At 37.1% G+C, this 19039-nt stretch overlaps 1 protein-coding gene across 4 annotated transcripts in view; it reads right to left on the bottom strand.

The window, feature by feature from the left end:
- The window catches only part of LOC129000068 (nuclear hormone receptor E75-like), a 101250-nt gene that overhangs the window by 21380 nt on the left and 60831 nt on the right, over window positions 1-19039 (bottom strand). Inside the window, exon 1 of one of the 4 annotated variants that reach the window (XM_054427203.1) lies at window positions 12565-12636. The exons of 2 other annotated variants lie outside the window; for them this stretch is intronic. In XM_054427203.1, the coding sequence (XP_054283178.1) occupies window positions 12565-12607 (43 nt within the window). In that variant the 5' untranslated portion in view covers window positions 12608-12636. Of the gene's footprint in view, window positions 1-2540; window positions 2590-12564; window positions 12637-19039 lie in introns of those variants that run through there. One more of the 4 variants, XM_054427259.1, reaches the window with a different exon arrangement.

Below are 19039 nucleotides of genomic sequence, written 5' to 3'. Positions count from 1 at the left end.
GTTTCGGAGGGGAAAAAACAATTAATTGTACAAGTGTTATTCTTATGGATAAAAATTAAACTGTTACTTATAAGCATACAGTTTGCTTGTTTATGGATATATCTCGACCAAATTTGGAAAATTATTGATTTCATACTATACTATTAAAATGTTTCCATCATTTTCCTACATTTGTCCCTACAGATACGGTAGCAGAAAACCTAGATACTTATTAAATATGACAAGGGGAAAATATGACAAGTTTAAGGAAATATTTTAGTTTTTTCCGCCATCAGACAAATCAAATAATGTGGTCTTCGAAATATTGAAATACAACACCGTTTAAACTGAGAGTTGAGATTCAATTACACACATTCCATTCAATGTTTACAGTACTGCAATGCGATGTTATACAGCATGTTGTATAGTATCCCAGCCTTACGTTGCCACGAGAGTTTTAACGTATAAGGTTACATCTTCACAGATTGACATGCAGTTGTGACATGACAATATTTAGAGTAGCCAACCTTCGATATATTTATTATGCCCTACTATATATTTAGTTTAAAACAAAAATAACGTTATACATTAATAAAAAAAAAAAAACTAGTCCAAGTTATAGAATATTGGACGCACACTACACAATGTGGATAATGGCAGGATTCAAACTCTAACGATTAGTGGTTAGTGTTTTGAAGTAGCCTACTACCAAACAGAACCAAAAACCCTTTAAACCCCCAAAACGGATCAAACCCTTAAACAACTGGAGAGATTGCAAACATCAGTAAATCGCATGCTTCAGATAGACCTAATTACCAACTTGATCTTAAGTATTATTTTGTTGTTTGTTGCCAGGTAGGCCTACACGAACCCGTCTCCAAAGCTTGCCATTTTCTTGGCCTGTCGCCCAGCTCGGTACGCACAATTCTAACCAGCAAAGATAGCTCGCTCCAATTTGGATGTTTACGCGGCTCACCTGGACGCAGCCCCGACTATTTTGGTTTTGGGGTCGGGAGGACATTGACGTTCCCCTAACGCTGTTTTTTGGCCCTGTCTCTAATTACAACCGAGCTCTGGGTTTCCTCCGCTCTGGAAATAGTTTAATTAGAATTAGAACAGCCTCTTCCGATACTGGGCTCATCATCAAGTGCCCCGAGCCACACGATCCATGTCGAGAGCCAAATCATCACTATTGTCAGTTAGGCCTACATCATGTGTGCGCAAGGACTGGCTTATCGAACAAAATTTGTAAGGAAAATATTTATCCGTTACAAGAAAATACTCGTATAAAATGCCTCGCTAAAATAGTAACAAGAGACAATTGTTAAGTTAGAAATTGCGCGAAAAATCAAACACACGGTAACATAGCACACTTTACACAAACCAGGCAAAGGGCTGTAAACAACAGAAAACCTAACTTCCTCGAAAACTCTTTGAACCCTAAAAGACCCTTTCTTAGTGAAACTTTCGCAACATGTCAAAACAAAAGTCTTCGCAGTTTGTGATTCTCGCACAAACTGCTTTTTCAAAGGGACCTGTCACATATTAGTCAACGTGACCCAACCCGAACCCCTTTTGAGACACATATTATTCATTTCCGAAGACTGGCGGAAAGATATTTCGAGACGGGCATTAGTTCAAGGGCATCGGACAAGCAAGGCTGTAATTTTCAGCGGACACGCGTAAAAGAAGACGGGACTGGAGAAGGGTTCAGTCTTCCTTCAGTTCACTTTTCAGGTTGCTCTAGGCCAGTGACCCATGGTATCGGTTGTTTCCGTCGTAGTTCGGCTATCTCCGGCGAAGTTCGGGAGCGTTCGGTGCTCCGATCCGACTCGAGGTCACATCGAGTCACTTACCCCAGTGGTACACATTAGACATTACATCGACCCCGGCCCACGAAAATAAAAGATAATTTGTTACCGTCTCCCAAAAAGGAAAGGGGCATCGGGGCATGCCACGTCGCAGCTGGGAGTGTTTATGGTAGTCGTCATTGTTGCTTGTGGGCCGAATGGAAAGTTTTTTTTCAGAATTACATCTTCCGTTTTCTTTTTTTTAATTAAAACAAACAAAACAATATCACAGGTTAAAGTACAAACAAGTGTTTAAGTGTACACTATGAAGTAATGATTGCGTAGCTCTTGGTTGCGTAAATTATCAAATATATTACTGAATTTAATAGACTGTAGTTTTAGCGTTATATAAGTAGGCGTGTGTCAATATTTTGGCACAACTATCTCAGTTTAAATATTCCCTATGATAGAGAGTCAAATAGTGTTGTAATTTCAATTCAAATTTCTTGGCAATACATAGAAAATGTGTGGGATGTATGTAATGAATTTCTATAGTCTACTTAATAAGATTCAGTAAAAAAATTTCGCCCAAGAACAAAACTGGTAGGACAACATGAGAAATAAGAGATGACGAATTAACAAAAATAAAGTATACAAAATGTTGATAACAAAGAATGTTTGAAAATCAAGTTTTTTTTTCGAATTTGTATAAAGTTTCTATAAATTTGGGGAAATTGAATTAGGCTACTGTAACTCCAAAACGCATCTTACCGTAAACCGAGCCGTGTGTATCCGAATCACTCATCAGACGTTGTTCATGTTGAAGCTGTATTGTAATCACTAGAGGGAATAAAACAGATGAGATTGAGACTGAAGACCGGCGCGAGCTCGACTGAGCTATGATAACAGCCTGCGTCAATGTTGCAAGTGCAAAACTACGTCGCTTATCAGAGGGCAACGACCGCGCGGCACTGACCTACATACGCCAGCCTTATCAGCCGCATTGTACCACACATTCGCGACAAACACTTGATCCGCTACCAGAGTGACAATCAAGTAGCACGGTGTTCATGAGATTAAATAAATGCTGTATTCACTCGCTATTACACTTGTAAATGGCTAGGTGTAATGGGCTTTCCTTATAGTATGCATCCCGAAGTAAAGGCCAACCCCCTAGTGGCTTAACCTTTACAACTCCCTTTCCTGCTTTGTGTAGATAAGTAAGGAAGCAAATGTATGGCAAGAAACGCTGTAATGTGATCTGTAGCCCTGGTGCTGTGTCCAAATTAATAACAGTGTCCCAGAATAAAATAACCACAAAACATACCGTAAATCGATCTATTTTATAAATCATGCGGCCAAACTAACCTCTTTCATTGGACTTGAATGACTTTCCTACATACTCAGAAACATTGATATTCATGTAGGCATATACTGTACGTTTTAATGTTGACAGAGAAGCCATGGATCAACCATGCGAGGTCGTGTGACAACTGAGATCTGAACTATCAAGTCCACTTGACGCCGTTCACTTTATCGTCAAGTTAAAAGGCTCCGAGTGATGAACAAGGCCATTCTTGACCTAGCTCGGTTTCATCCTTTATTGATAACAGCTGATTGCTGATAAGCGGTCAAAGCCCTGGGGTAACTGACATCAAACCAGAACACTTATCACCATTTCCCAAATCCCCACTTTTATCAATCTAGGCCGTAAAGTGTTATTGTACTTAGCTTCAACGATTATACATTATCTCGTCTCACTAGCCAACTAAAGATCGAAATAATTCAACAAGTTTGTTGGAACGTCGATATGCTCGTTTTAGGGTTTGATAAACAACATTTCACATACAATAGCTTTGAGGGTTTTTTTTGGGCCCGTTTTGTTTTTTGAGGTCATAGTTTAAAATCGTGTGCCTATATTGATATATCTGTGTCAAACAAAAACACTTGGTAAACAGAACACATGAATCGTTGTTACCCGAAGCACAGCCAATTACGACATGGACATAATTACAGACTGTTTTACGAACATCCTCTTAACATAATATTGCGATTACACAGGGAGTCCGGCTGATTATCCCAGTCTAGTGCCTGTAGCCACCGACGATCGCGGGCATGTTTCAGCAGATTACCCTTAAACGCTTGGCATGTAAGGGTAACGGCTCTCGCCATTTTCTATTAAGGACAACCTACAAAACGCTTCTGGCGTAAATTACAATCCATCCATTGGGTTCATTGCAAGATTTACTGCTGAGCATTAATAAATGGGTTAACGAACTATTTTCATTTAGGCTCCTGACAAATTTAAAGGGAGAAACCCGATTCTAAACAAAAGCATCTCTTATTTAAGCCTATTCATATTTTTTTGCTGCATGCCAAATGTCAAATTTGGTAAAAGACATAATGATAGCTGACAATATATATTTTGTGCCGGTGATTCAACAATATTTCTAACACTGATATTCTGAGAACGGCGGGGTTATATTTACGCGCAGAACTGGCGGGTTTCTACTGCGCAATCGCAGTAACAGCGCGACCCGTTACCCCGCATTCCGACCAGAGTGAATGAACTTGCTCTTTCAACGACGCCGGTAAACAACATGGCGTCTCACTCCATCCAGACCCTTCTCTCTGCTTCTATAATTAGTAGACGATCTTGTTGACCACGGAAGATTTTGACTTTCCAGAACTCTTAAATAACGGGCCGACTTCGTGTGTGAGGCCGTTCCATTCCGTTTGAAAAGGTTCAACGCCCGTTTTTTAGTCTTGATACGGTGACTGATGGGTTAGACGATTAGACGACATATGGATGTTCTACAAGAATCTAATTTTAGGCCGTCAACCCCATATTTTGTTTAGGTTTAGGTTGCACGTCTAAATAAAACATACGACATTTGTAACAAATTTAGTTATGACAATATGTACTCAACTGTGGGAGTCTCAGTTATTGCAAACGTATGTAAACACACTGCGTGTTTTATGAACTAATTAAGTCAATTTCAGGGGTTTTAGAACTTCCTGAAGGTCAAAACGCAACAGTTGTTTATGTTTCAAAAAGTTTCTCACTACCGAAATGGTTTAATCACAGATAATTTGCAAAAGGCAAAACCAAATTTCCCCAAGAATATGTGGATTCTCAGAACACACGGTCAAGGTCAGTTAGGAAGGATTGTTTTCATTCGTGGAACCTGTAATAGTGTACAATTTGGGAACTACGCAAGGATGTAGGCCAAAAGTGCAAGTCCGGACACTGAGCTGCGCAGTACTTCGGCGCAGAAACGTTCCGGGCCGCGGCTACGAGGAAGTGAACCAATGAAAGTCATTTTCTCAGGTGGAACCAAACTCCAAATTGGAATACGCCGCGACCCAGGCCCGCATGCCGCCATCTTGATTGAGCAATTCGACCCGGGAAGACGGAGTGACGGACTACGTACAGTACTCGGACTGAGAAACTTAAGGTTAGGTGAAGGTCGCAAGATGAAAGCCTTAAATAAACTATTCATGAAAACTCTAAAAAAATATTGTAATCAAAATAATACGCTTAAAATTAAAACTGATACGACGCATACGTTGGCACTCTTGTGGAATCCAGTCCTGGATATTAACATTATGTTTTAAGGCCGTGGACATAACTATTCAGCATAACATTGAGAGCTACTTGACTTGGAATGTAATATCTACTTGTTGATAATGTACATGATAAAATTTATGTTACACCTAGACCCGAGCCCCGAGGTATGTAAACAAGGAAAATGTGTACCGGTATTCGTAGCCAGTATTGTTAACTAGAGCGTAGTGTGGTAGAATACTTGTGCTTCTGTTGTCGGGCCACTGCCCATGGACGAGGGTTGCGATCACTCCCACCTACTGTACTGCGCTGTGCTGACTGCTGACTGCTGAGTGCTGACTGCTGAGCGGCCCAGTTTCGTCAACACTCCTTGCTTGTTTACCGTGCTGACGAGTCTCGCCGCCGGCCTACATACATCAGCACCACGGCTGACGAACCCGCCACATTCCGCACTTGTGTTGTTGTCCTCATATTTGAATTAGTCAATCAACAGATTTTGGTCGATTTGAGCTTGCACGATTTACTTCATAAGTTCTTGTAAAATTACTCATACCAAAGAGTTCATCTAAGAATATTAGTTTGAAACCACGAGAATTCATCAAGGTCGTAAGAGGTTTTTAAGTAGTTTGCTGTATGCTCATTCCGGGAACATGTTCTGAAGTGATTTTAAAGCAATTTTTACAATGTATAACATTTTTGGTCTTGACATTCCATTATTAAATTATTCATTTATTAGACTACCAATAATGTCCTTTGTGAAACTATTCACACATGTTCTATAGCTAACTAAGACTAGACATTTTTTTTTAATTGCGAATCTTTTTGTTGCTAGTAATGGTTGAAATGGCTCACAATAACAGGTAACAAACACAGATTATAGTTTTTAAGTGCGTACTCCAATAAAATGACACATTGAAGAAAGATAGTTAATTTCTGTCAGTTTTGTAGGTAACATTATCTTTATTGCTAAAGTTGAGTGGGTGTCCGGTTACAGTTAGACTGATGCCATATTTGGCTAGGTGGCCGGTGCAGGTGGGTGTAAGGTGATGCTACATAGTGCTCAGCTAGGTAAGGGCGACAGAGTTCATACAGTTCAACAACCCTTGGCCTTGACTCCGTAGATGCGACACTAGCGCTGGCGACGACAACGTAGCAGATCAATCACAAACTATCATCTGATTATCACCCATCACTCATTGTAAATCCATAATGCCTGTTAGGGTAACATAATACACCTAGGACGATGTGCTCATTTTACCTTTCATGACTTTAAATTTTCATCAAAAAGCTCAGTAGTATTCAAAAGTTGATTTTTCAGAAATTATTTATACAGCAAATCTATTAGTTAAACAAGTTATTAATTGTCAATTTGGATGGTTATTAAAATTACGCAAAAATATTAAATAATTCCACCTGAACAGTAAAAGACGAAACTGCTCGAAGAAAGATTTAAAACGAAAAACTACAATTATGTAACAAATACATTGACACTTCAAGAAACCAAATGGTTGTTTCAGACCACCCTTTGCACGGCAGTACTACGAGTTATATTTTTATTGGACACTCATGTCTGACCTGAAGTAGACAAACGAGCATGCGACAGGTCGACGTACGAATGTAAAGTTATTAATTGTCAATTTGGATGGTTATTAAAATTACAGTACGCAAAAATATCAAATAATTCCACCTGAACAGTAAAAGACGAAACTGCTCGAAGAAAGATTTAAAACGAAAAACTACAATTATGTAACAAATACATTGACACTTCAAGAAACCAAATGGTTGTTTCAGACCACCCTTTGCACGGCAGTACTACGAGTTATATTTTTATTGGACACTCATGTCTGACCTGAAGTAGACAAACGAGCATGCGACAGGTCGACGTACGAATGTAAGGTCAATAGTCTTACTACTAGCCGCTGGCCAGCCTATCATTTGTATGGAAATATGGAAACTGTATCTAGCTGTGTGTGACACAAATGCTATTTCAATTACGATTTATTCTAATTACGTTATGAGTGCATAAATAATACGTTTTCATTTTTATCGAGGTAAAAGAGCACATCAACAGTCTTCTTTATGACAAAAACAACGTCCAGTTTATGAGTTTTTTGTAGTTTTCTTTTATACATCTTTCGTCAGTTCACATGAACTTGTAAGATTAGCTGCATGGATGACAACCGTAGGCCTACTCTTCTGGCATATAAATACAATATCATATGCATTAGAGTATAATGGGTAGCCTACGGTAAAGTATTCGCTTTTTTTCGAACAGAGGTTCTACAAACTTGAAAAGGCTCTATAACTCCAACTCATTGTATTGTATTACAATGGCAAACCAAATAACGCCCTTTCGAGAAATATGAGTACTGTATGTAAAGTTATATGTCGAAATTATAAATAAACAAACTATTCGTTTATATAAGGTTTATATAAGGCCGTTTATGTATATAAGGTCATCATTCGCCTATTGGTCTGATGACTATTGGAGTGTCCAATCGAATTTGATCACCACTGCCAAAATTTAACACATTTACCGTCTTATAAAATAGTATACATACACTAAGTGTAAATACATGTTTCAAGTGTTATTATACGTATTTTTATTTACTTTCCGTAAAATTAATAACACGTTATATGCTGATTAAGAAGTTATTTAATAAAAGATAACCAAAGAACACAGGATATTGATTGTGCTATAACAATAAGAAAATAAACTTTAGAATAGTCAATATAGTCACAAGAAATTAGTGATTTTATTAGTTGTTTGTAAAATTACGATATTACGACGGATTTAATTTAAAATAAATTTAATAGACGAAAATGTTTTACTGATAAATGTAAAATAACTTACTATGCTACAGGCATTTTCTTTTTAGATAAAACATGTTTACAGTCAAACACGTATGTTGCTGACAGACGTTACGTGATCAGTAAACACGACATGGATGAGAAAGAGAGGAGGAGAAAGGTGGGGGAAAGCAGTGGGCGAGGAATGGTAGAAAGCGGTTATACAAGAGTTTGGGTTAGGTCAGGGCAAGAAAAGTGAAGTGAAGAATCAGTCGATCGACAACAGACCAACATGGCGTCATGCAGCACTGGTTATATGTAACCGATCGAGGATAAACATAAATGGTTTAGAACACGTTAAAAGGTGTTAACCTAAGGCCAAATTAGCAATTATAATTATATCGTAAATCAATATTTGTTACTGGTACGAACCATCGTCATAAAACAAATACTGTATTGCGAAACTGTGCCTACTACATATTCATGATTTCTAGTAAAATAATAATTTATGTCATATCAGAAAAAGAAAATCTAGTCCTTCTCGGCACAATAACAATCATTTTTTATATACAGTATAGTAAATTGTTTAGTTAATTTTACTTAGTCCAATTCTTGCTTTCTTTGAAAAGTTTGGATTTTTAAAAGAAATTCCTGTGATTCATTTCACTCCCCCTAATCATCAAACTCAGTACCTATTGTATTTAATATTTTGGTCATAATTTATTGTTATGGCATAAACGGAAAGCAAATTAAAAACCAAGACAACAATAAGCGGTACATGTTACACTACAACTTTCTTGGGAGCGCAGACGGAGCTGAAGATTTTTAAGTAGAAACACTGAGATAATAATTTAGCTATGTGAATATACTTAAAATATTTAAAAAGTTATTTTTAGTTATTTGTTAAATATTTACTAAGCCATCGACTTATGTGAACGCGAAAAATCGCAAACAAGTTGGATATTTGAGGGCAAGGCTACGCAACAATAGGTTGAACGACCGGGCCCGAAGGTAACCGTTGCAGGCCGGAGTTTGCCGAAGACAGCCGAAGTGAACCGAGCGAGGCTCAAGTGATAGCAAGAGCGATGACCTCGTGATGTTATCATCGCGTGTAAATGACATATAAAAGGGAGGTTGTTATTATGAAACACGCTGATTTATAACAAATATATTATCTATAACACGCTATGTAGGTTTTGGACAATCACATCAAACTGATAGACTGAAGTTATCAATTACCTACATTAAAAAACCAATGTGTGAGAATTTGTTTTATATATAAATGTAACCACTTAACAACTACCGTGATTTTTCTTACCCTTCTGTATCAAAGTTATTCTTTACACGACGTCATGATGTAAAATGGAATTTTAGATTAGTTTTCCAAATGTGACATGCTCTAAGTTTATCCCTAGTTATTCTCTAAATTTATTTTCCCCTCTAGGATTTATATGATAAAGGAAACCTACTTCCAACTAAATGGTACATGATTTTTAAATCGGTTCGTGATTATTTTCACTTAGCCGGATTAATATTTGGCAACGTGACATGGATCTAAAGACTTATACGATTATATAAAATTATATTATACTGTGTAGGAGGTTTTGAATTAGATTAACACGTATTTCACGAAAATTGCCTGAATGTAAATGCCACGTGATATGTCAACCTATGTGCCTCACTGCAGTCAGAGTCAGGTGGTTGATGCAGTGTACAGGACTGCGAGAGACGAGCGACCTGCATGGAGTGCACTGACCTCACAACCATGCACTTTAGGCAACAACCTCCATATCTCGTGTACTTTAATATTTTATACACTTTAAACTGCAATAAACGTAGATAGTTCGAGGGCATACAATTGACGACGTACAGAAGTCGCTCAACTTTCGAGATCGAATAATGTGATAATATTTGAAAATTGTTCTGTTGTTGTTGTGTCTCAGATGTAAGTAAGTCTCAGATGTTAGTTACATATTATAAAGGCATGTCTGTCATGTTATTTAAAATAAGAAGGAAACTAACAATTAATGTTTTCCTTTGCAGTATTTTCATAACATACATTATTATATAGATAAGATTCTATGAACCGTTTAAGTCAAGACGAATTTCAATCCCGAGAGAGATCTTCCCTCATCCGCAACAACACGAAAATTACTAAAAGTTTTTTATTTTATTTAGTTACAATTAAGAAGTATATGTTTTGGTTCCAGTACCTAAATTATAGTGGATTAGAGTACGATCGAAAATATAGTTGAAATTCAACATTTAAAATTTTGTTTTATATTATACACTTGTGTGTATGCCGCCTGTTGATACACACGTGTGACGTTGCTAGGTTGGCAACGCTGGCGGCATTGTTGTGACGTCATTTCCGCACTTGCGTGAGGTCGATGGCCGTACGTCTGCGACGCCACAATGGCTAACGGTCCGCTTTGTCTGCGTACACACAAACAATACGTCGCGATGCGAATCTGTTTATTAGCTAATTAAATTTGATGATAAGAAGAGGGCGTCGAGCGAAGCGTAGGCCTACACTTGCCGTAATGTCACAGAGCAGAGGTAGAGAGGATACTTTACATCAATTCAACTTTTAGTAGTATAGTATACCAACATATATCCTGTAAGAAAAATATTGTTATTGCCTTAATTTTGATTAGTGATAACGTCAAAGATTAGGTAATTTAATCATTATTAGCGTAATAAATAGTGTTTTACCGAACAATAAATAAGATGTTTGGATTATTCATCAAGTTTTAGATTAGACTTAGCTCGCGAGTCATGAACAAATTTATTCATCAAAAATTGATGTATATAAAAACAATACTGAACAAATATCAATGCACTGCTTTCGTCCGATTCTACTCAATTCTGTTTACACGGAACAACCATAAGTCGTATGTAGAAATAGGTCACGAGTATGTGTCCTGCTACTGGAATTGTTTGTATATGTTAGAATAATTAAAACCCAAACTTGGATAACAACAGAATAAACTTATCTGCAGTATGTAGTCATCTAATCATCTGAACGCCGATCAAGTTGAGAGAAGGACATATTTTGGCTATAAGTTTAGAAAGGCAGGTAAGGGGTAGGGAGCCTTGTGGTGGAGGCTGCGCGGACGTTGTCCCCATACCGCCATGACCTGGATAAGGCTTGCGACATGACCGCGGTCTAGGTATGTAACACGGGGTGGTGTGGTCAATACCTTACCAGACAATCCATATAAATGCTCCCATAAATCAATTAATGCCGATAAAGTAATGTAAGCACGCGTATTTCTGAGGAATCAATAAGCATGTTTTTAATTAAGAAAAGAAAAATTGAAAATGGAAAAATGTCGAATATAAAAAAAAAAAAATTAAAAAACGTGCCCACGGGAATTTTTGAGTATTTGAAAGCATTAGATAGACCATCCTTAATTATGAACATAAATTTAAATATGAACACAGACAAACCTACTATAAGGGCTAATGTAAAGGGGCAAATAATATCCGTAACTTTTCTTCTCTTGTTTTCTTCTACGCTCACATAATATCAACATTAGTTTTAGTTGAAATATGAAGGAAAGACTAATGTTTACGTATTTTTTATACAAGTTTAATTGAATATCAGTTGCTTTAGCCCACGAGCGCGTCCTAGTGGAGATCGCTTCAACTAAATGAAGGTCCGCCAGCTGTTGTAGTTCCTTGCTTGTCCACCAGGCCGTGCGCGGCGCCAGTGTTCTGATTACTGGACGTGAGATATTAATTTTAAAATATCCTGAAAACTACTCAGATATAAGTTTTTAACACAGTTATTAAGTGAATAAAATAATTAATTTACAATCAATTAAATCTGTTGATTGTAAAACCATACCACAATGAGCAATTTTCCTATTTAAGCTAAGATAATTACGAAAAGTAGTTTAAGCTATTGAAAACTATTTTCATAAACCTTTCGTCTCTTGTCTTATATCTTGCTGTGATTAAACACCAGACTGAAGGATCAGCTGTTTTAAATTATAATTCAGATTTAAAACTGTTATAAAGTAAGTTGCTCAGCATCACTGGATCTTTGAATGTAAACTCATTTGCTAAGGGGCGATGACCAGAAACTACCCTTCTAGTCCATTCATCCCTCCGCTTGATCATTAGCCTTAAACTGACACCTTGATCATAAAAATCGGTTAAATAGGACGGGCGAAAAAGGGAGAGAACCCCCTTATTGTATTAGGTATATGGACGATTATTGTTACGAAGATATTCGAATCATGATCTGTTATTATTTATTGAAGTAAAATTACAGGATAAAAATTCTAAAAAGTATAAAGGGGTGCTCGCATATTTACAAGATTAAGTAAATTTTTAACAAACAGCAATAAAAAATTATGCATATAAAATCGATTAATAAAGCATACATGGAACCAAAACTAAAAATGATTTCTTAAGCACCATAAGTACCTCTGGGGTTGGTGACGAAGCGGAAGCGGATACAGCGGAACATACCCGGCAACAGTAGAGGCAGTGGTAGTGGTACACTGCGGGTAGACATGGTACGAGTGGTCGCGCGGATCCCAGAGTCGGCGATATAGGGGTAGCTACCCCACGTGTATACACCACGAGACTCCGCCAGTCACATGCCCCCTCCCTCCCCCCCCCCACCGGTACCGTGAGATAGGTCACGCTTGTACGTGATTCGCACACGTTCGTAAACAGTATATACTGTTACTAGGCGATGCCACAAACATAGAAGTGCAAGTTTATACGCATCTGCAATCCAGTCAAGTGTATACAACTGCTACTTAATTTGGTTTAACAAAAAATGAGGAAAAATATATTAACCAATTATTAATTTACAACATTAGTAGTTGGAATTTCCAACGAAAATATTTCCCTGACAACAAAAGAAAAATTAGTAATTAATTCAGATGAAATTTTAAACAAGTCATGACCCAATTAACAACAAATACCATGTCACTATTTCACCATACCATTTTTTTTAATTGTCGCTATTAATGTTGGATGAACTATGTACTATAGTTTCTTGTCTAGTCACATTAATTCACTATCACTTCCACAATGAGAAATTTTAGTTCCATTCAACCCGTATGTGTAAGGATGCGTGATGGAGCAGTAGCAGTGTCTTGTGTAAGGGATGTTTTCTATTTCGGAACTATCACGTGGTCAGTCTCGCGGCTCGCCACGGGTAACCTCCCTTCGCCCCCTTCCCATCACAACTACCCTCAGTCGCTCACAGACCTGTAGTGCGTCATCTTCATTTCCACCTTGCCGCTCACGTCACAAGGTTTTAATTTAAAAAATTAAATTATATACGTCAATTTCAGAATGAGTAATAGTCAAAAATAGTTTTATTGAATAGGAACATGGGACTATTTGAAGCTTGCAAGAGATAGATATGTTATTATTGTTTTTAAAAAGTTGGCTGTTGCATTAATTTCATATAGATTTTATTATTTGATTGCAATTTGAACTAATTTCTTGTTGGTACAATCAATGAGTGTAACTAAGAAAACTTTTGAAATTCATATAAATCATGACAATGATCAAATTTGTCTAATGGCAGGACTTGATCGAATATGAATTATCGTAGTATTTGGTTAATTTAAAATGAGGGTTTCTGTTATGTTAATCTTTTAAACTTACAAGTAAATTCCAATTTGAATGTATGTGTTTAAAAGGATACAAAAGTAAATTATTTGGGTGTGCAAGAACTTGGTTTAGGAATATTTACTAAAGTTTTCCATATTTTTGTTTCTAGTTTTAGCTTTTTATAAAATGAACGATCATGCCATCCCCATGAAACGATCTACCTACATTATAACGATACATCGTGTTAACAATACAGCAACAGTTGATGAAATCGCCACTAGTAGCGGTACTGTACAACATCGACACTAGCGCTGCCTGTGAGAGCGCGGCGGAACTACCAGCGGCAGTAGCGCGAGGTCGCACAGTTCATCCACCCCTGATACAGGTCAAGGTTCGGTCTCGCTCCCGTTCTGATATTTGCCACTAACATCACCAACCAACACTAGGTTTGAACTGGGTTGATCACGGCTAAGGATAAATTGTATAATGTCAGTTACCAGATAATGTGATGTATATTTAGGTTAAAAACGTTAGGTATCTGACTGATAACTTTATTCATACGTCATTGCATATTGAATTAAACCTTTGAAGGGGTATACAAATTTATGAAGAGTGGATGATAAAACAAATTATAACTATTTCCACGATAGTTTTAGTGGATGATAAGGCACCACTGATTGGCCCTAAATATAGATCTGGCCAAATGTTTCAAACATTAAGAGACGTTGTAAATAATGCAAAATAGCTGTACACAGGTGTAAATTTATGTACCTTGTAAAGTACAGTACGTAACAGTAAAGTGGCCGTACACATAATGTACAGAACAGTAGACATATCGGTCCAGTGACTGTACACATAATGTACAGTGTACAGTACAGTGACTGTACACATCATGTAGAGTGTTCACAACAGTAAACGTATCGGGGTTGTGACTGTACACATAATGTACAGTGACTTTACACATAATGTACAGTGTACAATGTACAGTAGACGTATCGGTCCAGTGACTGTACACATAATGTACAGTGACTTTACACATCATGTACAGTGTACAGTCAGTGACTTTACACATCATGTACAGTGTACAATGTACAGTAGACGTATCGGTCCAGTGACTTTACACATCATGTACAGTGTACAATGTACAGTAGACGTATCGGTCCAGTGACTTTACACATCATGTACAGTGTACAATGTACAGTAGACGTATCGGTCCAGTGACTGTACACATAATGTACAGTGACTTTACACATCATGTACAGTGTACAGTCAGTGACTTTACACATCATGTACAGTGTACAATGTACAGTAGACGTATCGGTCCAGTGACTTTACACATCATGTACAGTGTACAATGTACAGTAGACGTATCGGTCCAGTGACTTTACACATCATGTACAGTGTACAATGTACAGTAGACGTATCGGTCCAGTGACTTTACACATCATGTACGGTGTACAATGTACAGTAGACGTATCGGTCCAGTGACACGGTTGCCGCGCGTTGAACCCTCAGCTAACTGGGACATCACCTTCGCTGCTGCTTATGCAACCTTCACTGAGCCTACAGCATTGTAGGAGGGGGGGGGGCAATCTAAATAGGGAGGCTAACAAGCCAGGGTATTTCTGAGCGTATCTATTTAAAATAATTTGTAAACTTTTCATCGTTGGCTTGTGTTTTATTACGAATATATAATACGAAGGAATATATAATACATTTCTAATAACAGGACCAACATTTTCCTTTATTGTTTACTACATACACATATTTGGGAAATATTCAAGCAAATCACTCTCAGTATAAATATATTATTTTCTAACCTACGTGTTTCGAGAGTGAGAACGATTAAGTCAATCATTAAAACTATCTTTAGATATATTTATTTTATTTGCATACTGTAATTCTTGTACTGATTGAATGAAACCCTTCATATTATGGTGCGTATTGCAATAAGAAAAATGCATAACAAATGCCTACATTTTTAGAATGATACATATTTAATTTTTTTACGAAAGAGAGATAATTTGAATCAAATTAAAATTATGTATGTGCTAATTTGTTACAAATTCTTGGTGTACAACAAAACAGTAGTGAGCGCAACACCTGTAGGTCGCGTCACTAGAATCATGTGAGTTTGTACAACTGCTAAGCCAAGGCCAGCTATAGAGTAAACTTAACTGTTAACTAAACGTGTGTGAAACAAAAGCATTATATGCAAATACAATAGTAATATTGAAAATCATTGAAATTTATTCCTAAAAAAAAAAACTAGAAAATATAGGTTAGTTTATTCAATGTGCTATACCAACCCTAGGTACGATGACATTGCAATCAATGATAGCCTACATAATTTATCATAACAACATTTTACAAAATTAAATTTAATAAATGATTTACAGAAGCATCAACTAAAATGCCCTGAAGTAAAAATACCAAGGAAGAAATCACCGGCAAATACAACAAACACTGTGTGTAGAGTGTAGTAGAGATGTTGACGGAAGGCCTACCTGTTATCAGATGTATATCCTGATCTTGCTGACGACCCATGCTATCTAACCCTGTACACTGAGGGTTGTAAGTGTAGGAGTAGAGCGGGGGAGTTGAGGGCTTTGACCCCCCTACTGCGCAGGCGCCCCCTAGGTGAACAACCCCCAGGTCGGCGAACAACAAGGTCAACCGTGCTCCCAACCCCCCACCCCTCACCCCCTCACCAATACACAACAAATATATGTTTATAGGATTACGACTAATTTTATAGGGAGATAATTTACCATACATTTTAATTAAACTTGGAGTGAAAAGTTTGAGTAATTGACTTATTGTTCAAAATATTGTTTGTTTAATTCGTTTAAAACACCCATTAATCAAAGTTTCGAATCTTTATTTATGAATAATTTTACTTAAAGACAACTTTTGGTATTTCACATAAAAATATAGAGTCATCACACCAATCCCACCAGAGGCGTGTAGAGGTATTTATAAGAAGTCAGGAGAAGTTAGGTGTAAGTTATTGTTTGTAATTTAATCGTTGTAGTTCAGGATAATTGGTTTATAATTAATAATGGTAAGAGACAATAGTGAATTTATATTTTTTAATTTCCTCTTACAACCATGAAATTGAATGATATTATTAAAATAATATTGTTGCTTAGATTAAAATGTTGTTTTAGGAATACACCAAGCAGCTCATGTTGGATGTACTGTACCAAATAAATATCGAATTGAAAAATATCGAGGCAAAAACAAGTACATTTTAGAAATGAAATAACATATTCAGAACGGAACCGAACCATGTTAATATTGGCCAAATGTACAATTAACGTCAATATGAGATTAATGAACGTTAACCTCTGCAAAGTTCAGCCCCCGCACATGACGGACCCAGCATCCCCCTGGTGGTGTAGCGGGGGGGGGGGGGGTTCAACGCTCGCTCGGTCAAGGACATTGTGGGGTGGTAACGCACCTTCCCCCCAATTACCAATACTTGCTACTAATTAATGTTACTGCATCAGGTTTATAGATAGATAATATTGTTAGTCTATAATTACATGGAATATCGATGTTTGCAAACATTCGACTATGTTATGCATGGATAACAGTGTGTTTGGATTTGGATTTTAAAAGTCTGTCAATACAACACATGGTTGGATTGATTAACTGTGAGTTGTTGTAAAACATTTGCAAACGCGTGTGCATTGTAACACAACGTTGTCGTAGCACTCATTATATTGGTTTATCAATTTATTCAATGGCTTAACAAAAATACACCCAATATGAATTCGTATTTGTATTAGATTTTTAGTTAGAAGGTCCTATTTAAAGTAAGTTTTTTTTTTTTAAACAGACCGTAATGTTAATATGCATTTAACGTTGAATGTATATATTACAACGTACAAAATAAAATAGACCTAAAAGGGAAAATAAATAACAACCTTCATGGCGATTTAAACATATGACAATCAAAGTACTTCCGACCCTACTACAGCTACAAAACCATTTAAAATGAACCCCTAATTTGAAACCACCCTACTTTTGAGGGTATACATACTAAACCAATACTCGATCCCGGCTATTGTGCTTTCATCCCCGTTAATATGAGTGTTTTCCCCAATTAGACCCTTCCAGGCACACTTAACAACAAAGAGAGAGTATTGGCTTGCAGACAAAGGGAATTGCACAAGTTTGCAAATAGCGGGTGAGCGTTGTGTACTAAGCAGTCGATACAAGTGTACAGGGTACGTCATGTGTGGGTGGAGGGGTGGGGGTTGGTGTCGTTGACCCCTGTCGTAGCTAGGTCATGGGGTCACTGAACTCTCACCCTACACCCACCGCGCTCGACCTACATCAGCGCAGTTGGTAAATACTCAGCTATTACATTGTGTACATTCGAAAACACATTTTAAATAACGTGTCATATTTACAAATCTTTGAGAAACTCGTGACAGAATTAATTATACAAAAATAATTCCAATTGGGAGTTCTATTCGTATTTTATTTATTGTATTTTAGTATCATATAATTATGTAATTTTAATTAAATATATAATGATAAAATATTGTTTTAGAGTAGAAAAATATCCAAATGTACACAAATGATTTTTATTTGCAAAGCTAAGTGTTTGTAAATTTGTTTATAGGTAATAAGTAGAATGTATGTGTTGGAGTTCAACAACTACGGCGCCATCACGCAATTCGGCTACAGAGCTGTACTGCGGTTGTTGCATATCCGACGTGCCCGATGCTGAACGATGGCTTTTAGGTTTAGGCCGAAACTCACATTGTCAGGTCCTACCAACTAAAGTCTCTTTCGTTCATTATTGTGAGCTGTCCACCATCAGATAGGGGATATATTCCTGCCCATGTTGAGACACTTTCATAGGAAAATCACCATCGAGTTGCTTCACATCTGGTCTTGGTGGTGCGGCTCGCAGTTCATATTTGACTACAGTAGATTTAAACCAAATATGTAGGTCAGTATTTGTTTTTATTTTCGATTATATTTATTTAATAAGAAACCAATTATATATTTGGAATTTTCGGATACAAGGCTTCATGTACCCAGAATGTGTAATAAACGTTTCAAGGGAGACAAGCAGCCTCGGTTACGACTGTTTCCGGCCGTCAACATTCACTGCGAGGTCGAATTGCCTTGCCTTATTTTTTTCATGGTTTATTTACAGATTCTTTCAACCATATAATAATAACCCTTCAGACAATTATAGACTTTGCATACCCCCCCCCCCCTCATTCTACTAATATGAATAACAGCGCTGTAAATTACATCCCGATATAGTAAAATAATAACAAGTACAGGACATACTATTGAT

The sequence above is a fragment of the Macrosteles quadrilineatus genome, unplaced genomic scaffold (genome assembly GCF_028750875.1).
Source record: "Macrosteles quadrilineatus isolate MER2022 unplaced genomic scaffold, UCM_ALF_1.0 Scaffold_1__1_contigs__length_201487025, whole genome shotgun sequence".
In the NCBI taxonomy this organism is placed as follows: Eukaryota; Metazoa; Arthropoda; class Insecta; order Hemiptera; family Cicadellidae; genus Macrosteles; species Macrosteles quadrilineatus.
Note: the sequence above shows the minus strand (reverse complement) of the source record. Positions and strands in the feature narration are given on the sequence as shown.